Source organism: Acomys russatus, chromosome X (genome assembly GCF_903995435.1).
Source record: "Acomys russatus chromosome X, mAcoRus1.1, whole genome shotgun sequence".
Classification (NCBI taxonomy): domain Eukaryota; kingdom Metazoa; phylum Chordata; class Mammalia; order Rodentia; family Muridae; genus Acomys; species Acomys russatus.
Genome location: NC_067169.1, coordinates 103646253 through 103672541, shown reverse-complemented (window position 1 = coordinate 103672541; position 26289 = coordinate 103646253). Strand labels below are relative to the sequence as shown.

General features: G+C 41.5%; 1 protein-coding gene across 1 annotated transcript in view; it reads right to left on the bottom strand.

The window, feature by feature from the left end:
• The window catches only part of Arhgap36 (Rho GTPase activating protein 36), a 30122-nt gene extending 23791 nt beyond the window's left edge, over nt 1–6331 (bottom strand). Inside the window, exon 1 of the mRNA XM_051142169.1 lies at nt 6190–6331. Within this exon, the coding sequence (XP_050998126.1) occupies nt 6190–6247 (58 nt within the window). The 5' untranslated portion in view covers nt 6248–6331. The remainder of the gene's footprint in view (nt 1–6189) is intronic.
• Nucleotides 6332–26289: the final 19958 nt, after the last annotated feature.

Sequence of the window (26289 nt, the reverse complement as noted above, 5' to 3'; positions counted from 1 at the left end):
TTCATTTCCCCATGAAAATCAAGTCATTGAGCACCAGGTCTTTTATCTTTTCTGTAGGAGCTGAGAAAAATCACAGGCATTGGAGTAAGACAGCTTTAAAATTGTATTCTAGCTAGGTCATACTTGCTGTGTGATCTTGGGGAAGGTTACCTCACTTCTCTAAGCCTCAGTTTCCCCATCTGCAAAATGTCTGCCTTAGATGAATTTCTTAGATGACTAAAGGAGATGGATCATAGAAAGCTTCAACCATATACCCGATACTCATAAATGTTCAAGAAAAGTTAAATTTATTCCCTTCTCCATATTTCCCTTTCTGGTGTAGCACAGAGCATCTTAACCAGGATGTTCAGGGTGTGGCGCCCACTGTCTAAGCTGGCAATTTTTCTCATTACTGGTTTTTCTGACATGCTTGAAACACCCCGTCCCTTCTTTTAGGGTAATGATTTGATCAGCTTAATGCGGATTCAGAAGAATTGAACCTTAAGTCCAATTCTCACTCTGCAGTTTCTCCTGGCAGTGTTAATGAGACCTGGGTTTGAGATGTAACATTCCAAAAAGGAAAGTCTGAAACCTCTGCTACATGTTCGGACTTCCCCAAGTCCAGCTGCAGCTCCAGCCCCAGGCCCAATATTGCCTCCTAAATAGGTGCTATTGTGCTCAAAATTGAGGGACCATTTCTTGCCAAGATTGTCTTATGATTTTTTTTTGATATTTTCTCCTCATCTCTACCCCAGAAATCAAGAAGAGTTCCTAGGCTCTAGCAAATCCCAAGGCTAAGAGAAAAGTGAGAGGGGAATCGTGGCTCTCTGAGATTTATAACAGAATCAAAATTAAGTCTCTGTTGAGTACTTATTGATTTGTTCCCAGGTAAAGGAAAACTGACTTTCACCTTTGTCAAAGGTGGTGACATGGGACAAGACCCTATTAGGTGCTCCTTCCTCCCTGGTGTTACCGCCTCCCTCTAAAGACCAAAGCAAGTTATTACAAGCTAAAGTCACTTAGTGCTGAAAGTAAGGTTAAGGAGTGGAGGTGGGGAGCTGGGTGAGTAAAAACCAAGTAGGGTCCAAAATTATGGCAGATGAGAAAAGTGCTAATATTCATGGAAGCCAGGTCTCCAAGAGGCCAGTCTTTTGATGTTCTTGGTCTTTGAAAGATACTTTCAATTCCACCCTCTCCTTTCCATGTCCTCCTCCCTCACTGACCCCTGGCACCACTCCACAAGATATTATTTTAGTAGTTCTAAGTGCATCTGTGAAGGTCCTGGAGCCTCTGCTTTGAGAGAAAAGGTGAAATGGATAATAATTAAGAGCGAGCCAAATCATACAGAGAACATTTGCAGCAGCAGTTTAGCATAAGCCTGTGGAGCTGCATAGGTTTTCTTATTAAGCAGGGACCTACCGGCTGCTGGGTACTGTGTGGCCATCCGAAGAAGCCGCGTGGTTTCTCAAGAGGTGTATCTGAGACGTGACAGGATCTGCCAAGGCTCATCAAACACCCCATCTACCACTTCTGCGCATGCATGTGAGAACAAATGATACTGCCAGAAGGAAACAGAAATCGTTTCCTAATGACTCACAGCCCCAACTCTAAGGACACAGGTGGTGTTTGCACTGCACCTCCCATTGAAATGTGCACTTTTTTCACAGACAGAAATCTATAAGCAGTCAAATAGTACAAACTACAGAATTTGGACCCTAAGCAAGGCATCACCAATGATATCAGATTGACCATTTGGAAAATACGTGCAGTATATCTGCAGAAGCTTTTGTCATTGTGATCTCTTTTACTCTCACTTATGTTTTAAAGTTAGGTCAAAAGGGGTTGTAATTTCCTCAATCACTGTGTAAAAACGATCAAATTATGGAACTTTTTCTGGCTTTTTTTTTTAAACTAGAGAGAATAATACCTTAAAGAATTGTTCTGAAGGTAAATGGAGGTCATTTATGTAAAGTGCCTGGTTGTTGGTAAATATTTGGAGAAGAAACAAAATATATTTCTTTTGATTCCTGAAGCATAAAAACATATAATTTCATAGACAACAGTAATAAGTGTTATTGTCACTAATAACCCAACAATGTAGACACGTCACTTGAAGAGAAGCGAAGTAACAGGCCGATAACAACACTGTAGGGATCAGGCCTAAGACTCCAACCAGCTGTGCTTTTATTTTTTTCTCACCAAGCACTAGGGGACATTTCACAATCACCATGCATATAATGATCAGCTCGTTTGATGTAGTCATTATATTTAAACAAAAAATATAAAGGAAAAATATTTAGATCGATCTGTGTATAATGAAATTTAAGTTTAGCATACAAATTGATTGCATGTTATAGCTCTTTGATTCGCTTTTCTATGAGCTTTTAAAATTTAAAGAACAATTTAAAGACAAATTTTATGCGGATTTAAGAAGGGGGGATCCAAGTACTATTTTTGTTCCTTTTCTGGAATCGCCAAGTTTTTTCCCCAAAATTCACTTGTAACAGTTATGATCATGCCATTTTCTGTGTTATTACATGTTCTTCACAGACCCCATTTTTATGGTTGTATCCTATCAAGTAGGTATGTCATGATGTCTACTTAGCCACTGCGCTATTGTTGGTCATTTAGGTTGTCTTAGTAGGTAAAGTGTGAAAACAAAGGAATGATGCTGATTTCACAATTGCCATAATCACCCTCAGGGACCTGGTGTCCTGCTCTCTCAATGTTCAATGTGCTTTCTGTCATTTGACATTTAAGCTTGATATATGTCAGCTCTACTGCTAGAGCCTGGGGTACATTTGCAAATGAATTGTTTCTGCCAGTTCTCATCACACAGATTCTGCGTTTCATCCTCGTGGTAAGCAGAGTGTGGTTGAACCTGGTAAGCCTAGCTCTAGCCTCATACCCCCACCCCCCATCCCCCACCCCCACCTACATGAGGAAATGTCTTGAGGTGTTAAGAAGTCATTCACAAAGGAATTTTTGGGGAAGTGGTGTTCTTAGTGAATTGTCTATTTATCTGACCCCCTGGCCAGGAGAGTGGTGTGTCTCATTAGCAATTTTTTCCTTGTTCTGGAAAATGATCTTGCTCTAGCCCGCTAGGCAAGTTGATTAGGTATCATCTCCAAGAAAAAGATTACATTTGTATGTGAAGTGGACACTAGAGTCGCTTCAGCTTCAGCGCTTTGGCTTCTGTATATAAGTCCTATTGTCTGAGGCCAAATCTTATGCAAAGTGTAAACTGGGAAGAGAATTTCAAGTGGGTCAATGGTGTAGGCCTTTCTGCTGCCTACCCATGTCTCCCAGGTCGTAGTGATAGCCTTACCAAATACTATTATATACTTGTCCATTGACACTACGAGCCTCCAAAGATTTCTCCGACAAAGGAACTATTTAGAATAACTCCCACATTCTTCTCAATCTGTGGCCCTGTATCTCTTAACACCTCTGATGTCTAAGGATTTTAAAAATACATTTGGAAAGAGGAGCCAAGAGCAATTATAATGTCATAGAATATCAATAGTTATTCCATTCCCAAAGTTACTCTTCATGGTGCACAGTGTTTCCCAATGGGAATGCAATAGAATATACACTCTTACCTGGTCAAAACTTGTTCCCTAGCCTTTATTTTACATTTAAGAGTGATGTTGTGCAGCATGAATGAGACCATGAATGTAAGGCTAAGCTTAAGGGCCTAGCATTTAGGTAGCCCTTTATATTTATTAACTGTCAGTGCATGGGTAATAGACCTGGTGTAGGCAATGTTGTGTTATAGGAGTATTTGTTGGACACATCTCACCAGCTGTAAATGCAACAACAAACACAAAGTCTTGTACTGCTTTTAAACACTGACTAAACAGCGAATGGGCACTGTGAAAAGAACTTGTGTTCACTTAATTTTTAAAGTAGCTTTACTTGAAAAGAATTGCAATATGAACAGTCTGTCAACTGCGTAGAACTTGCATGAGATGCACGGTGGCACACGTGTGTATGATGTGAGGAGTATTGTGTTTTGTGTGCAGTGAGGAATTGTGTGATGCATGTATAGTACATTTACATTTGTTTATGGCTTTCTGCAGAAGTATGCATGGGTTTGGGATGTGTATGGATACACATATTTATGACTATGTACATGTGTGCTTTGGGAGCAGTGTAGGCTTCCAGAAGAGGGTCAATCAGCCATTCCGGGCTATATTTACAGGGCACAGCTGGAAATCCCCATTTGGTCTGGTCGTTGGCATTTATAACTTGGAGCATGTTCAAAGAGGAGCAGCTAAAGGTGGACCCTGCCACATGTTCAGCCAATGAAGAAACTGGGGAGATTAGAACGATAAACACTGGACTAAGTGGTAGAATGGAGAGAGCTGGCTACCTTCTGTTCCAGAGTCACAAGTAGAAACTCCCATGACATAAGTTACTGTTTGACTCTGATGGACCTTGGTGTTTTATGGTGGGAGTGAGATTCCTTGTGTGAATCCCCAAAAGGAAGAGCCTTCATAGCCTTGATATCATTGGAGTTACACAACAGTCTCCAAGGGTGTTCAAGACCAAAGGCTTTAAAAGGCATAAGACTCCTTCTTCCTTTACTCCCTTCCTTGTGCCCTCCATCCATCCCACTCTTTATACATCTGTCCCCTTTTTCATTCCTCCCTCATCTTACTATAGCCTACTTTGGCCTCAAACTTACTATTTAGCATAGGTGTACCTCCTGCTGAAGCATTCCTAGTTCTGGCTTTAACAAGCTAATGCCACTATACCCAGCTTTTTCCTTTCCTTTCCTTTCCTTTCCTTTCCTTTCTTTTCCTTTCCTTTCCTTTCCTTTCCTTTCCTTTCCTTTTCCTTCCTTCCTTCTTTCCTTTCTCTCACCATGATTGCACATTTTAAAGATATAGAAAAGAAAAAAATATGTAACCTTCAGTAGATGCAGATCATTTAAGTTCAGAGAGCTTATAACCTGTCAGACTGTATACTTGAACAGGCTAAGCTGCTTCAGTCTCTCAGCAGGAAATGAGACTACTGGGATGGCTGTCAGCACGGCGCGGCTGCAGTTGGCAAGAACTAAAATCAGATCTCTGATGAATTAAGTTTCTGAGGTCCCTCCTCTTGCTGGCTCCCTTCCCTTGCCTGTGAGGGGGTAGAAGAAAGAAGAGACAACTCCAGGTTTGGTCTATGGCTGGTGACCAATGACGCATTCTCACCAATATAGATTTTGGAGTTGGAGTCTATGGAAAAACAGGTGGCTCTGGTGGCAGGTGGCAGCCTGAAGGGGGTGGGGCTTCTCAAAGGGAAGTGAAGGACAGTGTAGATTTGGGGGCTCAGGGCATGAGAAGGGGGGTGCCCCTAGGGAATCTTCAAAATAATGCATCAGCTTCCTAAATTTTAAAAAAGAAGCTTCTCAAATCTATTTTATAGAAGGCATTCCAGGAGGCTGAAATGGGATCCACAAACTTACACAGAAGCTGTGAAGTTTGCACATGTATGCCATGCCCCCCCCCCCCATTCCATGATGGTAAGAGAACCAAGCACTGATCTCAAATACCCAAGGAAAGGCCCAGAATAAAGACCCCAGGCCTTCACTACTGACTGAGTACTTTGGGGCAATGAGCAGTTAGCAGAGCGTAAGCTGTCCCAGATTGGCTGCCAACTCCACGGATGACCTTGAGCAGGCCTTTTCCTTGTCTGAGCTTCAAAGTCTTTATCGCTTAAATGGAGGGGTTGAATTAGACAGCAAAAAGGGTCCAGGGCTGCTATTCCTCAGCTGAGATTGGGACAAGGGGACAGGCTTTAAGACAAATGCAAACCCCACTTCCAAGTCAGGGTCCCTGGGTTCTGGATGCCCTGAAAGAGAAGGTCCTCCTAAGGCCTTTAGAGCCCTGGGCTGCAGGAGTGCTTGCTGGCCGGGAGGCTCTGGCTGTCCCCACCTTAGGAAAGAGCCAGCGACTCCTCCCCCAAGCTTGCCTGTGTCCTACGGAGCCATTAGTGCGATTGCTCTGAGTTCCCGGCAAAAGCTGGTGATTTATGCTGGTCCTCGACGGGGCAGTCCCTCCAGCCAAAAACAATTAGCTAAAAGCCAGCGGGAAAGAAGGGGAGGCGAGTGCCGCGGGAAGGAGGTGTAGAAACAAGCCCTAGGGCACCCAGCCGGAGCTGCAGCCCCTGGCAGCCCCCAGCTGAGCACCCTAGCCCTGCAACAAGGTGGGCCCCACTCACCACGGCGGGGGCGGGGCTCAAAGGCCGATGCGAAAAGGCAGTCCAGCATCCACGCCATTACCAGTGCTGAGGTGCCCGGCAGCCTCGCAGCTAGCCTCCGTGCAGTAGCCCCGCAAGGGCTGCTCTAAGTAGCCCCTGGTGACCACGCCCTGGGCCGCACCCTGCACCCAGCTCTGAGAATCTTGGTCACCGGACACCTCAAGCATGTCACAAAGGGGGCAGGGCCTCATGGGAGGCCCCCTCCCGCCAGAGGGGAGGTCCTCTGGCCCTGCAGCCCCTTCCCCCCACGCAGAGGGAGTCCAAGACACAGCTCCTGTCTAGAGAAACTATGACTCCGCGGGTACCCTCTGGGAGCTCACATTTTGAGGGGTGAAAGGCATCTTAGCCCGGGTGTGCCCAGATATGATGAGGGCCTTCCCTTCTCCAGCCCCAGTTGCCCTTGATGGAGTATTTAAAATCAGGTCCGTTTCCAGACGCTCCTCCGTTTGAGGACAACATGGCGCACCTGTACCAGGAAACCTTAGATCTCTATCCCACCCCCTAGAACTCCCATGTTTTGGCGGAGGTCATCTCAGCTGTCAGGAAGCCCAGTCTCAGCGGAAATTAGCTCTGCTCCCCCAAAACCCTGAATCTACATGAGGCCTTAATCTTTAAGAACACTTCCCCATTCCTGCCCACCACTCCTCTCACCCATTTTAGGAGACTCCTCACCTCAGCAAGTGTAGCCCCAAATCTGATATGATTTTAAAGCTCTGATTCCTTGTAGAAGACCCAGACCGTAAATAGGAGCGATGACTCTTTCCCCACAGAAGAATCTGAGAGGAATTTTATTGCCCTGGCCTTGAGATTTTCTCAGGAAAGGGAGCGATGTTCTCCTGCCTGAGACATTTTGTTTTAAGGGGTTTGATTCCTAGCTGCCCAAGAAATACACAGAGTCAGGAATTTTCGTTTTAAGGGGTTTGACTCCTACCTGCCCTAGAAATAGAGTCCAATGTTCATAAATGTGAGGTGCCGCCAGTTGCCTTGAACAGTTATGGCCTATGCTTCTGTCAGACCACTGTTATAGGAGGGACACCAACATTTATTTTTAGAAAGAATTTGATGTTTGATATTTCAGTGAGTGGTGGTATTGTGTTGGATTTCTTTGCACTTCTCTTAAGGCTTTGCATTTTTTTATTTTTATATACATATGCAAGGCATGCCCTGTAGTGGGCTCCACATCTGGGACTCTTGGCTATAGGAAACAAGCTCCACCCTCCCCTCATCCTGAGGTAGACAAAGCCACTAGAGGCGGGCCACACTGGGCCAGAAGGGTTTCTAAAACCAGTTTCCTTTTCCCCTTAAAGTTCAAAGACCCACATTAATTTCTCCATTGCTAGATGTACAGATGTGACTCTGTACCCGTGTTTTTATAAGGAAAATAGTCTCCCAACAGCTTGTCTGTGGGGCTGAAAAGTGGAAGCTGAGATTTCAGGTCCTTTGAGGGAGTCCTTATTACATTTGCTTGCTAACCATGCTATTGGTGATAATGTGGCAAAAGGGGTGCATAAAAAGAAAAATAAATCACCTGGACTCAGCCACACAATTCTCAGCAAAGGAGAGCTATAGGTAGAATTTTAAGGGTTTCCACTCATTTTCCTTTCTTTCTGGGCAACATGGTACCCCTCATCGTTTGTGCCTTTTTCTAAAAGAGTTCCAATTTCCCATATCTTGCCAAAGCATTCAATGATAGCAAATAGTCACCATACCTGCCCCTGTACCAATTTCTGCTGTGCAAATACTAAGTCACCCAAGCCAAACAAGTGTGACACCTAGAAAAATCTTGCCTTCAGGTTCTGGATATTGACCTTACTTCTCTTGAGTTTATCCAGCACCAGCCTCTGTATGCTCTCAGTAGACTCCTATTTTTAAAAACCTCACCTAGAAGAATTTTTGTTTGACTTGCTCATGACAAAAAGGCTATCTGCCTGCCTGTTCCCTTTCTAGGTCTTTGGTAACTGAAAAGCTTGTTTTCAGAATATTTCTAACTGATACCCCTTCTTTTTTTCCTCTATCTCTTTAAGAAGTGTGATGTGGTCAAGAAAAAAATGTCTGAACACTCACAGACCTGGATGGGAAACCCAGCTGTGCTATGCATTACATGTGTAGGTCAACATCTTGGGTTTTTTTTTTTCATATGTAAAATGTGGATGTTAATAGGTGATAGCAAGCTTCAGGCAAACCAAAGCATCCACACTTTTGGAAGTGGGGGAGGAAGAGAACTATGGAGTTCATAATTCTAAGAAGAAAATAATAAAGTTCCATTTGAAAAATAGCTACTTAAAGAAATGTCACATAATAGCGCATGTATTCATCAATCAATCTCTTAATTCATTCAACAAATATTTACCAAATATCTTCTAGGTGCCATAGTTATTCAGGCAAATAATGCTGGTTCACTGGATGAATTATTATGCAATTAATTTTAAATAATTATGGAAGCTTATATGATAATCTGAAAATACACTTATGGTAGTGTTAAATGAAAATAAGTCAGGATGCAAACTATGTAAACAACATAATCAAGACAGTGCAAATAAACAATAAGTCTCTATGTAGAAAAAATAAAGCTGAAAAGAAACATGCCATAATCTTAATCATGATTGTATTTAAGCAATGTAATTATGGACAATTTTAACTGTTTTATTATTTTTGTATTGTAGCATTTTCCAATTTTTCTTTCATAAAAACATTATCCTCTAGAGTTAGAAAACTGTACTTATAAAAAACCAAATAATAATATCTGTATTGAACAAAGAACTATGCCGGATACACTAATTATTTGGGACTATAGCTTGGGGTTGTGCTAGTGGCATTGGTCACATTGGTGACTGGGAAAAAGTTGAAGAAGTTGGTTTATGAGTAAAATGCAGGGCTTACTTCCTATTCCAAGGCACATATCCAGCTAGGACATACTTCCTAGTGCATAGGAGTCTTCAGTAGCCCCATGAAAGTGTCAGGAACCTACTCACATAGACCTGAAATACCTCATTCCTAGGATACACTGAGCATCTTCTCCCTTGCCCTGGTGGTTCAAGGCCTAAAGCGTGACTCTTAACTTGATTCTTTTTTAAATTAATTTATTCATATTACATCTCAATTGTTATTCCTTCCCTTGTATTCTCCCGTTCCTCCCTCCCTCCCTCCCTCCTACTTTCACCCTATTCCCCTGCCCTACATCTGTGACTGAGGGGGATCTCCTCCCCCATTATATGGTCACAGCCTCTCAAGTCTCATCTTGGTAGCCTGCTTATCCTTTCTCTGAGTGCCACCAGACCTCCCCACCAAGGGGAAGTGGTCAAATATGGGACACCAGAATTCACGTCAGAATCAATCCCCACTCTCCACTCAACTGTGGAGAATGTCCTGTTCATTGGCTAGATCTGAGTAGAGTTTTGATGTTTACTGCGTGCATTGTCCTTGGTTGGTACAGTAGTTTGAGCAGAACCCCTGGGCCCAGATCCGCCCTTCATGATTTTCTTCTTGTAGGTTTCTGAACATTTACACTATGAAATACTATTCAGCTATAAAAACACAAGGAAATCCAAAACTTTGTGGACAAATGGATAGAACTAGAAATGATCATAATGAGTGAGTTAACCCAGAATCAGAAAGACTCACATGGTATATACTCACTTATAATTGGATACTAGCCCTTGAGGCATGTCCCATGATAGTCTTCACTTACCAGGAGATTGGGATAGATGTGAAGACATCCTATTGGGACTCTAGGTGAGAGAAGTATGAGAGAATGGGGAAACAGAAGGATCCAGAGGGTCCTAGAAACCTACAAGATTAATTTGACTCTTAACTAAGTCTTCTACCATATGAATACAATAAGAGCCATGAACTCTGTTCCTAATGTAGGCCATAGTCTACTGTGAGGTCTTTAGCTACAGTGATGAAGTTATTCTAAGGATTCATTGACCTTGAAAAGAAAAGCTTCTGACCTTTCCCCTGAAGCACAAAGTACTCCTTACCCAAGCAAAGCAATGATTGATGATTAAGTGCAACTATGAGACTCAAAGGCCTTTAGAACTTGCCAGTGTCCATTGCTTCTCTGGGTATGGTGTTTGGGGCAAGAACTATCCATTGGGATGTGTTACAACAATGTACACTCACTCCTTGCTCTCACTCCAGTTTCTGGCCTGGTATGATGACACACACACACACACACACACACACACACACACACACACACCTGTAATCCCAGCCACTCAGCAGATCAAAGCATGAAAATCACAGATGGCAGGCCAGTTAACAACAGGTGACGCTTTATTTCAAAATAAGAATGCTTTTAGCATGTGAGACACACTTGATTCAATCCTTGGGAAATCTTCTTTACAAAAAACAAATAAGCAAACAAACAAAAACATTCTGGGCATAGTTATGGACCAGAAAAATATTTCACAGGTTATTCATGGGGGGATTTTACAGTCAATAAAACTGGAAAAACTGTTACACCAAGGAAATAAGTCTGTCCCTGCACACCCTCTACAATTCTCTTCCCATTGCATCTAAGCTACAAGAAACATTGGAGCAGTCGTCTGGGAAAACTAATTACTTCAATTCCACTCTACTTCCTTTTTGGGGAAATGGATGAATGAATATGTCCCATATGAGATGGACCAAGTCTTAAAGCATAATTTTTATAGTGAGGCTATATTTAAAAGGAGCATATGCCACACAGCTCATCTGTTTGAATTTTCTGAGAATCCTTGTATATTGGCACTGCCTAGTCAGGTTCTTCATTTAAACATCCTATGTGTTCAGCTCTTTGTGTTAAAGAAGAAGAAGGTGAAGTACTGTAGAAAGAGCAAAGTAATTGAAGTTACGGCATCTGAATGAGGCGGACATACTACACTTTAGGACCAGGTGAATAAATGTGAGCATGGCTGCTTCCCTGAGCTTCTGTGAAATGGAGGGTTAGTCTTAGTTGCTTCCCCACTGTCCTGATCCCTTGGGAGAGATAAGTTTCCCCTATTTATGGGTCTATGAAAAGAATGGTAGATTAGCAACCCTTCCTCCCAACATAACCTGTTTGGAAAAGACTTGTCAGAATGTCTATATTGTGTGCATGGCACACATACATATTCAATAAAGGAAATCTGAGTAACAAGGACCTCAAGCTCCCATCTCCCTTGTCTTCTGCTTGGGAACGCTCTCTGGGCTCATGGTGAGCCCATGAAATCATGAAGTAACATTGTGAATCTTGAGCCTGAGGTGGTCGTGTCTTTCATATCCCTTAGGTAAAATTGTACAAGGAAAACTGGACTTTTCTTTCCAGCTGTTTAATAGCATTCTAGGATATACTGCTTCCATGGAATTTCCATTCTATGGTTTTATTACTTCCAAACAAAAGCCTGACAAAGTCCTCTACTAACCTTTGTATTATAGAAATGGAGAGATTTTTTTCTTGTGTTTTTAAGTTACAAAAGTGAGGTAAACTAAGTGATTAGTCTAAAGTCACCCCGGGGAAGAAAGAAGAGTAGGGACTAGTCTCCAGTTCTTTCCCCCCACCCCACCCCCACCCCAGCTCATTCTTTGTCAGTACTCCTTGCTAGATGCCAGGAGCTGTCTGTCAGTGTGCTGACACCACTCAAGAAAATGCAAGTTTCACCCTGACATCAGAAAGACAGAGCAACGATTACACTTCAGTCCCCAAGAAGGCAGAGAAATTGCTTTTAGTTGACAAGCGCATCTCCCACACACATACCCCTCGATTGAATGAAAAGATAAAAATCAAGTTAAAAATCCCAAATGTTCACTTAATTTTGTAAAGCATTTTGTTCTTTCAATGGGAGGGTAGGCAGGATGAAAGAATTTTCCAACTCTGTAAGTCTCAACAGGGTGGGGCTGGGAGGTTAGTACAAACTAAAGAGATACAGAAAATGTCACAAAGAAGAAAAAGTGGGGAGGTGATCCTTTCTTTTTTGCCACAATCGATAAGAGCAAATGGCATTACATAAAAAGAACTAAATAGAACAATAGTGTATACTACAAAAGATACAAGGAATTGAATTTTTTTTATCTAGAAAATTTTGTGGCTTCCAGTGTTTGGGGAATGAACAAAGGAAGCATACATTTCAATGTGTTACCAGAGTTCTCCAGACTTGTGGCCAAAGATGCCTGACCTTCACTAGCTCTGAAGCTCATCTCTGTATGTCAGTGGCCTGTAGATATTTAAGCAGCTTACAGAGGCCTCTCGTCTCTAGTTTTGCATCTGAAATTCATACAGCTTTGGAAGTTTGGGAAGCTGGTGTAGGAGAGATTAGCACAACTCATGATGTATAGATGAAGAGACTAAAGAGCAAGTAATATAAGTGACTTGTCCAAGGTCACTGCCTTTTATTTTAAGCCTTTATTTGGACTGCTGTTTGTGTTTCCTTCTCTAGCGACTGCCTGCCTTGAATACATTATACATATGAAAAATGAACTCTATACTCTTTAGCATTCTTTGAACTGTATATACCTCCAATGTCAGATACTGGACACATTCAAAAGCCTTACTAAAGCTTGACAATCTTTCCAGCTATAGATGCTCCTTTTTCTAGATGTGTCCCTAAATGTTTAGGAGCAGAGTCCAAATGCAACATACTTCCCAGTAAGGTGGAAGGGAGTGTTTTTCAATTTCTATTTACTTTTAACTGACACACAGTAACATAAACATGTAGTTATTTTCAGAGTATCATGTGATATTTTGATACACATGTGCATTGTAATATTTAAATCCCAGCCTCTGGTAACAATCACTTTGCTTTCAACTTTTATGAAATCAACATTTTAATAGTCTAAACAATTATTTATTGTGCCATCATCTCGACATCCAAACACTTGAAAATGCACAGCTGAGAGGAACCTTCTTTTTGAAGCAGCTGCCTCGATTGCCTAGGTTGAATCTAAGTGCCAATAACCCATTCATCCCCCACAGCACTCTATCAGGATGGCCCAGCCCCAAGGGCAGAATTGGCACAGCAGAATAGAAAAGGCTAGAGAGAATCTCTGAGGACTGTTTCTTAGTTGGAACTTGAATAGTGGTAGATGTCACCAAGTACTAAGTTACCATTTGGGAGTGAAAGATTTGGTGACGAGTCAACAAAACCGAAGCCCTGGAGAAGGTATCCCCAAAGAAATTCTAACTAAAGTTGAAGGTTTTTTTAATGGTTGTTTATTTTTTCAATTTCAGGATTTGTTAAGGCTAAGAGTGTCATTAGAGATAATCTAGTATAACTTCACACCCCAGAGGCCATCACAGAAATCTAGAAAAGGAAAGCGACTTACCCACCTTCATCTAGCAAGCTCGTAGATAAAATGAGACTAGAAGCCAGATGCCCAACCTTCTAGTGCAGGGCTCATTTTGCAGCACGACACTGCCGTCCCACCTTGAGATCCTCAGTTCTTGAAAGGTCATCTCTCCACCTCAGGACTTGCTCTCTTCAGACAAGCATAGCACTAGGGGGATTTGCAGGCAGTGACAGTCCCTGCTGCTGGGAGCAGAGCCAGGCGCCTGAAGATGGCACCTGTCACATCCCATTGGAATGAATGACCTCCCTCTGAAACTGAGCTGGGGCCAGGAGGAATCTGGGAGCGGCACCTTGAGAGAAGTCAGGGCTGGCCTTGTGTGGCTGGTGTACCATGGGTATTCAAGGCAGAGGAGGTCATAGCAAATGTCCTGAGCACTGTTTTCTGGGAATTTTTCTACTTCTCTTAGACCCTTGTGATTTATTCATTACTTTAGGGGCAGCAACTCTGGTTCATTGTTTTAACTGCCACTACCCTTAAAGGGTGGGGTAGGGGCTGTCTGCCTGCTGTTTTCCCTGGTTCGATTGCCTGCGAGCTTGGTTCACGGGACAGTTTAGCTGAACTCTCACATGTTTGTTGGAATTAATGGCATTTGACTGTATATCATGAGAAACCACATCAGTAACTGCCAGTGGAGGTGGATGAAGCAAGCAGGAGGAAAGGATGGAGAAGAAGGGAGAAACACAAAAAGAGAAAGAAGAACGGGGAGAGGAAACGTGATGAAGGGATTTTTTTACACTCCAACCACTGACATTTTAGGGTCTGTAGCTTCTCTCAGTTTTAATAATCCCATCCATTTATTGCCATTTGTTAGTGCAAATAGGCTTTTCTCTACTATAATTCAATTCTGAGATAACTGAAGCCTTTAAGAGAGATGCAGGACTCACTAATGCGGTATTTGCTCTTCTCTCCTTGTATCTCAACCTTCTGTGCACCCCAGAAGTTAGTGTGTGAACATACCAGAGAACTTGTCCAATAGCAAAACAAAAGATGCTAAGGACAACTTTTCTAAGATTTTCTTTGTATCTGTCACCTACCTAAGGCTCCCATACCTAATAACTTCTAGTACCTAACACCCTCTCTTACTCTCAAGCATCCAGGTATTATCATTGTCCCACTGTTCTACCTTCTAGATCCCAGGAGATTTTTTTAGACAAGAAAATAAGAAACAAGGAAGAGTAGTGCCACTAAAGAAGACCATGCTGGAGAAGAAGAGCCATAACTGGGCCAAATGAAGTGGCATAAAGACCATGTGCTACATCCAGAATGCTGTGCGTAGGTCAAAGAGCTGAAGAGCTAGTTAAATGTAGGAATATCATTTTCTTTCCTTTAAGGGACAGTGAACTTAGCTAGATCACAGGACTCTAGGCTCACAATGCCTTACATGAGATAAATAGGTAAGTCGTCTCTAAGTGATATGGGTCCTGACTAATTTTGCTGTTGCTGTTGCTGTTGCTGCTGTTGTTGTTTTTTGTTTGGCTCGTTGGTTGGCTTTTATCTGTTTGTTTTGGGACGGAGTTTCTGTGTGTAGCTCTGGTTGTCCTTGAACTCACTCTTTAGACCAGGCTGTTCTAGAACTCACAAAGATCCTCTTGCCTTTGCCTCCCAAATTCTAGAATTAGAGGCATATGCCGTCACCCCTGGCAACCTGACTATTTTAAACTGCGTCTCTGGGTGGAAATTTCAGAGATGAAGAAAAGAAGAGACTATGTGATGTGCTTTGGAACATGTACTGTAGGCTTCCACAGCCACAGTGTAACATGCTTTGTGGTCTAGTACTCCAAAATTGGGCCCACACCTTGCTACCACCATCCTAGGAAAACAGAGGGATTCACCAAATTATCCTTCAAGTCACACTTTGCTGTAATCAAAGCTGCCTCTCTATCCTTGTCGTTGGGGATGGGGATATTAGTGACTAGGACCAAATTCAAGGACTAAAGAGAGAAGCTGTGTTTTTGATCCTTCATCCTCATCCCATAGAAAGAAGGGATCCTTTCTGAGTCCAGCCTTCAGTATGGCTACTCTGAAGCTCAGATACATTGATATTCTCATCTCAATCATCAAGAACCTCTCACTTTCTTGTACCTTTTAGCCTCCCCTTTCACAGACTCCTACCCTTTGCCTATGTATAGGTCAACCCTCTCCATAAGCTGCATTTTCTGGCCTTTTAAGTCCTATTTCTTGGTCTGTGTAACTTTTATAATGCCTGGTTTTTGATATCTACTCACTATTTTACCTATTCCTATCTTCTCCAGCTGCTGAAAGCCTTTGTAGTTGCTTCCAAATTCTAGATGCAGTAACTCCTCATCAGTTCCCAGTTCACTCAGCCATATGGCACTCTTTCCTACCCCTGGTCTCTTTCTATTTATGTAACGAAAGTCCCCCTTCTCCTAGAAGAACATCCCAGCTCTTGTCTCTAAGAATGCCTATCAAGCATCCTGTCTTATGCCTGTTTTTACATTTTCTCTGTTCCTGTAAGCTTTTTTTTTTTATCATACTCCATGAAGACATTGACATATTCCTGAACAAAACAATCTTCTTTTTTTCCTCCTTCAGTCTCAATCCAGCTCTTATTCAGCCTTCTCCCAACCTCAGTCCCAAATGCCTAGCAGCATTTCTTCATATGCCACTTTTTTGTGTTCAAAGTAAGATTGCTTTTATCACTACACACACACACTCACACACAAGCACGCACGCATGCATGCATGTACATACGTACATTTTACTCTTTTCAGTGCGGTTGCCAGTGCTCTTTTGGAAACCTAATCCAAGAGGACATATTTCCATCCTAAATTTGACTTGCCTCCTCTGTAAAATCCTGTACTGTGAATCTGTATTCATGAAAACTCTCTTTTACTTTGTCTCTGAAGACAATGCAAATTTTCCCCTCCACCTCCAGAGCTTTCTCTGGTACTCTAAATGAATCATCCCTTAGAGTCTTGTCCCTAATGCTCGAATTTTATATGGCTCATCTCTCTGTTGGCCTTTATCTCCCTACATCATTCCCAGTACCTGAAATAATGCACTAAATAAAGCAGACAATTAATATTTACCTAATTCACTTGATGTCGCAGGATATTTGATCCATTGTGAACCCCAAGATTGTGAACTGTAAAAACCTACTTCTTGTTTGGTGTGGTTCAGCCATAACACATACCTTTAATCCAAGAGCTTTCTGTACACAGGATTTAATAAAGTTAGCCATAGGCCAAGAGGCAGAGCAAGTAACCAGGTAACAGGGATTTACAGAAAGGAGGGACATCAAGAAAAGTGTATTTTAGACAGTGTGGGAAAGAAGAAAAGGCTCTTTGGCTTTTAGCTTTTGGATTTTTCCACCTGGGCTTCTGGGTGAGCTAGCAAACCTTTTGCTCCTGGGCTGTCAGCTGAGCTAGTGAGCTTTTGGTCTTGAGCTCTTGGCTTTTGGCTTTTTTGGCTTTGGGGGGCTTGGAGGTTTTTGGCTTTTTCCTTTGGGACTTGAGCTGAGTACGAAGGTCAGCTGGGTGCTTTCTCTGCCTCTCTGAGCTAGTAGGTTTTCTCCCCAGCATCTGGCTCCTGAATCTTCATTTGGTAAAATCAAACATTTTGGGGTTTTCTTTTTTCTTTAAACAACAACTAGCATTTGATAATTGTGTGGTGCCTGATATATAACAAATGTTTCATGAAGGTTATTATTGGTGTTTCACAGTTTACAAGAAGTTCCTTTATATTTATTTGACTCCATACTCATAATATCCCTGTGCAGGTGGTTTTGTCTTATTCCCATTTGGTTTTTTGCTGATGAAAGTGGTGGGATAGAACAGGCGTTTATTTTCAGCTCCTTCTACACCAAGTGTTTTCATACTCAATATAATTAAATTTTCAGAAAACACTGTGAAGTAGGTGTTCTTAGTTACATTCTACAGATGGGAAAACTGAAATTCAGAAAGGAGTCCAAGATCACAAGGAACATATAATTTGCCTCCTCTGCTATTTCATTGTTCTGTAAATTTGATCATAGTAAATCTAGTGAGCAACACTGATGAGGCATACAGAAGGTATTATAAAATGATATCATAATTATTATTTACATCTATTAATTTTTGGTTTTTCATCTCTGTGAAATTTACTGTCAGGCATATAAAGAGCTGAAAGGTAAAATAAAATGTTTGTGTTTCCAAACCATCCTTGCCTTTCTCCTTGCATATTACAGTTGTAGGAACCAATGAGCAAGCACCTCCCATGCACCAAGCATTATACTTAGAGCCTTCGTGTGTGCTTTCATTTAATCATGATCATATTCTCATGAGGTAGGGGCTATTATAAGCCTCGATATATGCATAAGATAATTATACCTCATAGGAGTTAAATACTTGTTCAAGACCCCTAGTTAATTTGAAATTTTAAATTAGATTTGTCTCATTCCAAAGTTAATATTCTTTCAATGAAAGTAGGCTGCCTTTCTACAAGGATGGGGAAAACAAGGGTCAGAGTGACTGTATTTCCCTCTGGGTGCTCATATCTTTGTCAAAGGGCCAGCTTTGTATTGCCAACAGTCTTCATATGCTTACGGTCCAAGTCTTCAACCATATCATCAGCCCTTCCAACCCTAGTTAGATGCCCCACGGAGAGTTCTTACTAAATATGTGACAATAGATAAGCATGGTCTCTTCACTTGAAAGAACTATTAATAAACAATTATGTTTTGACAAAACCCTTATCTTCAAAAGAGTTGATCCCTTGGTCCCAGACAAAGGGGAAAAGACTATGAGCTAAGATTCTGCATGCAGATGGACTCTGGGGATCTTTCTTTTTTCTTTTTTAATCTATTTTATTAATTCATTCATATTACATCTCAATGGTTATCCCATCCCTTGTATCTTCCCATTCCTCCCTCCCTCCCATTTTCCCCTGACTCCCCTACCCCCCTGAGGGGGACCACCTCCCCCTGTAAATGCTCATAGGGTATCAAGTTTCTTCTTGGTAGCCTGCTATCCTTCCTCTGAGTGCCACCAGGCCTCCCCATACAGGGGACGTGGTCAAATATGGGGCACCAGAGTTCGAGTGAAAGGGATGTTTCTTTCCATCTAAATGTGCCGACCTCTAGCCGCCATACTCTATACAATAACTTCTAAAGATTGTATCTCTATTATTATTAGGAATATCAACAACCTTACACTTGTACAGGGAATTTCCATTTACACAAAAGACTCTTGCACAAGATTTTGTGATTTTCAGTTTGTGCTCTGTTTCAATCCTTTTTGGATTGAAAACAGCCCCCTGTCCAGTCTAGGGGAAAGGAACCCAGCCTAGGGAAACATAGTCACCTAAGACCAGAGAAGAAGAATTTTATCCAAGTCAATTTGAGGTCAGCAATTGATCCTGTTGCACATTTAAGATCGCAAACGTGTTCAAGGTCTTAAATGCAGCTCCTCAGTCTCCTTCCTTCCCCTTGCCAATTTCCAGAGCATGCAGAACCTCGAAGCCTTAGCTCTTCCTGCCATCAGAATTCACCCTTACTAATCCCTTCCCCCATAGATGGTTCAGGGACACCTTAGAAGCTGGCTCATCAATTATCTCTTCCCCGACTCCAGACCAATTTTCTCATGCATTTGTATGAGTCTGCTTAGCATCCTGCAAAGGGGGAGGCCATAGCAACAAACGTATATAACACTCATGGAGTTTTTACTATCAGCCAGGCACTATAGTACTCATTCTACATGTGTAATTTTTGTTTGGCCCCATAATAGTCCTATGAAGAAAAGGGATTAAGATCCCAATTTCATAGAGAAGGACATTGAAGCTCTGAGTGACTAACCAACCTGCCAAAGACCACACAGCTAGCTAATAATACAGAGTCAAGATTCCAATCTGTGTATGTCCATAAACCACTAGTATGCTGTCTCTTGCTACTTTCCTCCTTTTTTATGCACAAACAGTAAGATTCATAGATTGGAAGGCCATGTAGCAGTCAGAGGGAGCAGTCTCAAGAAGTCAGAAAATAATTTTCCTCTCATTTTCTACCAGCTGTAAGACTCTGGGGAGTCACTTGAAGTCCCCTGTTTCTGAATCTGAAAATAGAGTCTAGTGTGTGAGATTCAAGAAAGCTGAGCCAAGAAAGATTAATCTCCTCCAAATTTATAGAGCTTAAAAGCACCACACAAATGCAAAGTGTTCCATATCATAATCCTTAACATTATTATTCCAGCCTATTCATCTACCAATGAACCTGGGATAGAGACCTGGCTCTGTCCCTGGATTCTGGTGCCATTTATGTGCCAAGACAAATGGTCTCAGGGAGTAGTGGGTGATCCATTATCCGGATATGGATTATTTCTCAGGAGTAAATCGTTAGCCCTGTCAGGTGCTGATGAATTCTCCCACTGCACGTGGGGGCTCATCGCTCTGCAAGGGACGTGCAGGGAATGTAAACAGTGACTAGTGTCGAACAGTGACTGTACAGGTGGGGTGCTTGGGGGCAGGAAATAAGCATGGACAGATTAGGTTCCCTGGAGCAGCACCAATCCCACCCACCTGTGAGAAGATAGATAATGAGCTAACCCACCCACAGCTCAAGCCCTGGTGTGCACAAGTAATTCCTGACCTCTCCTGATGTCTAGATCATGGTAAAGGAGGAATTAAAGCACAAAAGAGCCCGGCATTCTGACATACCAGAAACTCCTCAAAGAGAGAGGAAAGGAATGGACAGTGGCAGGAGAAGCCTAGGTAAAGGAATAGAGGAAAACAGGGCTGAAATAAAGAGCAAGCAAAGAGATGAGAAAAATAAAAGGAAACCACAGAAAAATCATGAAGAATACAAAAACTACAGGGAAAGGAACAGCCAGAAAGAAGACTCAAGAGAATAAGAAGGAAAAAGAGGGGAAAATTAAAAACAGTCAGACAGAATTTTTGTAATGATAGTGGAGTAGGGGTAGAATATGAATCTCTATGTGAAAATACAAGTCTGGAGGAAAAGCAAATATCAGAAGAAGAGAAAGGTGAGAAATAAACTAGAAAAAATGAGAAAAGGATAAATAGAATCATCAAAGACAAAAGGGCAATAAAAAGAAAAGGCATGGAGATAAGAGATGGTAAAAAAACAATAAATGAAATCTGAGAAATGTGGGAAAAGAAACATCTTTAGAGGGATGAGAAATGCCTCCCCCTTTTGTGTCTTTTTCCCTCTTTGATTGCAGGACACATACAATTTCAATGTGATGGCCAGGGTTAACCTTAAAAATGGTTAGCTATCCACATTTAGAGGGCTGTCTCCCTTTCTGATGGAGAGACGACTCAACAGTTAAGAGTACTTGCTGTTCTTGCAGAGGATCCATGTTCAGTTCCCAACACCCACATGTCAGCTCACATCTGTAAGTCCAGTTACCGACTATCTGATGTTCTCTTCTGGGCTCCATGGGCTCCAGGAATGCATGTGGTTCGTATACATACATGCAGGCAAAATGCTCATACACAAACGTATTCATTCTGAGGCAGATGAATACACAAAAGACATCAATCCAGGTATTTAGGTGCCAAGAGAAGCAAGACATTGTCCAAATCCAACCTCCCAACAGACATGACATTAAAAAAAAAGCCAGTCCAATCACAAGGGTGGGCTCAGGCAGGAACCTGAGAAGAAACAGAGATACAGGAGAAGATGACCATATGAAGACACAGACAACCTGCACAGGAAAAAGCTCAACCTTAGTTCAATTCCTCCCCTCTGCCTTCAGGAAGGTTTCTGATGTCAGACATTTGCTTCTTCCTATCTACTTCCCTCAGAATTTTCCTCTAAGCTTCTTAACAGTTGGTAACAGTGTGATCTATTTAAGTAAACTCACTCCTGCTAACAGTCTGTTAGCTAATGTGTCACCCTTCCTTGGGAACAGATGTCCCCTCCACCAGTTTGAATGACTCTCCAAAAGGCCTCTTCAGGTATGGGCGTAAGTGGTAGAATTTCCAGCCCTGTGGCTAAGATCGAATTGTAACGCATCTTAGCTTCTCCTTTTAGACTAGGGCCTTCTCTACTATATGTCACTGTTCTCTACAGTTTCTGTATGAGGAGGAGACCAAACTATGGGATCCCTAGCCCAGACAAAATAACAGAAGTGTCATACATCTCCTTATCTAAAAGGTGTTTCTTGACAAAGAAAAGTTTTAAAACTTCAGGGTTAAACAGGGCCAGATGAATTCTAAGGCCCACCCTCGCCTTGACATTCTGGGATTCTCTGACTAAGAACTAAATTCATTCCAATCTAAAACTTCAGCAACTGGACAAAAGTTGATTGAATTTTCTGGACAAATACGGTGTCGCTGTCTGCCCCATTTACTATTTAGCTGTGGCCCCGGTTTATTGATTTTGTTCAATATCAATATTTCTTGGCACCGCTTCCATTACTGACTGGTAGACCCCTGATAACATGAAACACATAGCCTCCAAAGCCCTTTCCAGATAAGCTGCAGATGGTGATTTATGTGTCTGTCCATCTGGCATGTACTGACACACAGACTGTGCCACCCTCTCTGGCTCGTGCTCGGCACATGAAAGAATGAGGCAACTGCATTTTAAAGGGAAACAGTATTTTATGGGGAAAATCAGGGGACTCTAAAGGCTTTGAATTGTTATAGTGTGCTGTGAGCATAGAGAACCAATGTGTACAGCTCTAATTTGATGATGTACCATCACTTAGAGAGTCTGCCTTCTTAAATCTCATTCATTCATTCACTCACTCATTTATGCATTCATTCATTCTTCTCAGAATGTTTTTACTATGCCAAGCTCTGTACTTGAGCTGGGAACAAAACTTAATACCTCATCTGGGAATCCAAATTATGGTAGAGTGAAGAGGAGCAGTAGTTGAGGTAATGCTTCTTAACATCAACGAACTTAGGCTATGGATAAATATTTATGAGAAGACATAATTTGGTAAGAATATTACGGTATGTGCATACTTTTAATTATTCCCCTAGGCAAAATAGTTGAATCAGAGGCCCCTTTTTTGTATGCAGTATTTGACTCACAGAGGTCTCATAATTAGTTCAGGTGAAATAATTTGCTTTTGTAAGTATAGCATAAAAAAGTACAAGTTAGCTGAATAAATATTTTTTAATCTTTTAATTGTTCAGTCTTGGTGACAAGGTTTCATTTGTTGGTAACTGTTTCAGAACATTGTTTTGGGAGACCGGACATTTAATGAAAGATAAGGGAACATATGCTTTCTTTGAGACTGCCATGACATTAACCCTATCATTCCCAAATAGTGAGAGGTTTCGGCACATTGTTGAACATTCATGGATCCAAAACCATATACCAAGCACCTTTGCTGACTCACATACTTGGTTAAGTTTCTGATATGCCTCGGCCTGTGAAAGGCTTATGTACCAATAGGGCCTTATAATCAGTGCTTTAAGATGTGGAGGAAAGGAACTTAGAATAACCAAGACTAAATAATGAGGTAAGCTGGAGAGACTCAAAATGGCAAGGAAATTTTTGGTGGCTTATGGTGACAGGGGTCTGAAAGACAACCCTATATACATCACGTTGGGGCTGAAGATAAGCAAGCCACTTTCCTCTACATCCTTCTTGTAAAACAGTAGGATGTGTTTTTATGAACCAGACAGCAATACAGCAAGCAGGTCACTCTGTGGCTGAGATTAGCCCAGTAACTTGCTTCATTTTTAACTGCTTCAATTTAGGATGAAATAGATCCATTCCCTTTGTAAAACAAAGCAACTAGAGCAAGGCTCCTATCCTCTAATTCTCTTCCCTTAAAAATCACTTTCTTTTCCTTTCTAACACCTCTATCTAACAGAATTCTTTCATGGAGGTGAGAGGATTCAAGTGTTACTGCATACTAAGGTAGCTTTCAAATGATTCGCATTCCAAAGGAGCCATAATGATTTCCAAGATAATTGGTTGTAGAAATAAGTCCTTCTAAAAAGCCAGCAATAGAATGTTCGTGATGCCACGGGATGATTCAGAGCATTTGGCCTTAATTACTTTGATTGTCCGCCAGGATTTAATATATGAATATTACATTGCGATCTTCAATTTAATTTCTTGTGTAAATGGATTGTGGCAGAATCCTGTAGTCCTGGAACTGGCACATAACTCAGCGTGGGAGACACTATCTTAACTCATCTCATTACTCAAGCCATTTGTTGTCCTTCAGGCTTTGACAGCCAGGAGATGGGAAAGTAGCAGAGGTGATGCGATCTCTCAACCTGGGTCCAGACAGACATGAGCCACAGTCTCTACTGATTATGTTGTTACACAGACAGAGACAGCACTTACTTTCAGAAGGGAAACAGAAGCCCACTAGAGTCAATGCGCAGCTGTGTACTCTGGGCTTTCGTAAAATAGTGGAGTGGAAAAACCTGTGACAGGCGTGCAAGAGACCTTAGATCTAGCCTTAACATTCATGTTGAAGTATGATCTTGGTCAAGTCCTTTAATTCCTCAGAGCTCCCCATTCCTCATTATTCAAGAGAAAACTATGTGATCACTAAGCAGTTTTTCCCCTTGGAGGAACACTTTGTGGCAAATCTAAAGTCTTGGCACCACGACTGAACAAAGTTCATTGTTACACATCCTGTAAATAAAAAGCCACCCAGTAAGAGAAGGCAAGGTTTGAAGGAAGAGAGAAAGATCAAGTGGAGGGAAGGAGACATTTGAAAAGGAAAGAAAAGTAGAGGAAACAACTCTGCAGCCATAGTGTAGAAAGGTGTCCCTCTTCCCCTATGTCTGGGTGAGCTTGCAAAGCGATTAGCAAAATGGGCATCATTTGGGCTCAGGAAATCTGATGGAAATTAGGGGTGGTGGGAATGGCACTCAACAAGAATTAACTGAGAAGCTACTGTGCTAGGAAGTTATCTGTGGTTGAGGCAGGAGCTTGATATCATATATTTATATCAAAGAGTGTCCATACAAAATCTATAAAGAACTCCTAAAATTACTAAGGAGAAGAACAATACACTAGAAGAAAGATGGATGGCAGGCTTACATAAGAACTGCATAGAAGAGAACGTAGAAAAAGCCAATGAGTACATGAAAAGATGCTCAACCTTATCAGTCACCAGAGAGCTGCACATTAAAACCACGTGAGATTAAAATTTCAAAATTTGAAAACAGTGTTGATAGGGGTTTGGCACAATAAAAGGATGTAAATTGGTGCACACTTTGGAAAACTGGCAACAGCTACCAAAATGGAACATGTGCATATGTTATGACTCAGTTATCCCACTTCTAATATAGGCCCATGTGCACCAAAAGAAAAACAAAAATGTTCAGGGGGATGTTAGTCCAGATAGCTCCAAACTGGCAGTATCTAGCCTTTTATTATTACTAAAATGGATAAATCAACAGTGGCATAGTCACAAAAGGAATATTATACAACAAGAAAGAACAATAGAAATTTCATGCTACAACATAGATGAATCTTACAAATATAACATTGAATAAAAACTCCACATACCAAGAAGCACATACCAAATGACTGCATAAAGGTCAGTGACTGGAAAACTTATAATGTGTAAGGATGTAAGGTATATGAGTATAAAAAGCAATAAACCCTTCATATAAAATGAATAGTTTACTTATTACAAGAGAATAAAGGGATTAAGGTTAGGGAAACAGGCACAATTTGGGAATCCGGAATGCTGATATTCTCTTTCTGTTATGTTTGAAGCAGGGCCTTGCTATACACTTCTAGGCTGGCTGGTCTTGAAGCCATTTAGTAGCCTAGGCTGTACTCAAATACACCAAGACTTCCTGTACCATGATGACCAGAAGACATATTCTGCTTTTCAGTTGGGTAACAGATAACACCAGTCTCTCAATAAACCATGCATTGGTGACTTATGTGTTTCTTCTTGTGTAGTGTATTTTAAGAGAAATCTTTAAAACAGAGTAAGAAAAATTCAAAGACATCAAAGACACCTTTGTCTCAGGCTGCTCATCCTCTCACACTCCTGGATTCAAGGCTCTTTTTGTGCCTCTGTATTTACCTACAGTGATATTTCATCTTTAAAGCCAGCCTGAACCAAATCTTATCTAACAGCTGTCAGCCAACTGATGTCAGTAATACCATGTACCTGCTGTTGTCTAGAATCCTACTGTTATCCTCTATTCCTAAGTTATTCTTGCTCTGTTGAACCTCTGTCTTCCTCCCACATATGTTGCATCTTCTCTTTGCAGTCCTCTTCATGCCCTTTGGAGCAATGGGTTAGGGACCAAACTAGATTTCTTTTTCTGAACTTCAGTAAGCTCTCCTCTCTAAAGACTTCAATGCCTACTCATTGCACTCTGAAGCTTCTTCTGCCTCTGTCCAACTTCAGTAGACTCTCCACCACTTCCTCATCCTGAGATCTATGATATTAAAGTACCTTAGAGCCAGATGCATTTCAGAGTTGTGACACTGAAGGGTGCTACCAAGATAAGCATTTGCTTTTTATCATATAATACATTTAGCCTATAGTGACATAGTTCATAAAATCAAACATGTTCACATTTTTGTTATGAAGTACATGAATATTCATGCTGAGTGGGATGAAAACACAATTATTTTCAGGCAACAATGAGAATAAATCTTGGGATAAGTTAAAATGAGTTTTAGTGTCAGATTTTGAAGGTTTTTAGTTTTTAGTACTTTGTGTTTTAAAAGATTGAAATTAGCCACGCTCATGAAATCCCAACATTTTGGAGGCTGAGGCAAAAAGATTGTCATGAGTTTGAGGCCAGCCTGGTCTACCTAGCAAGGGCCCAGCCAGCCTGAGATACAAAGTG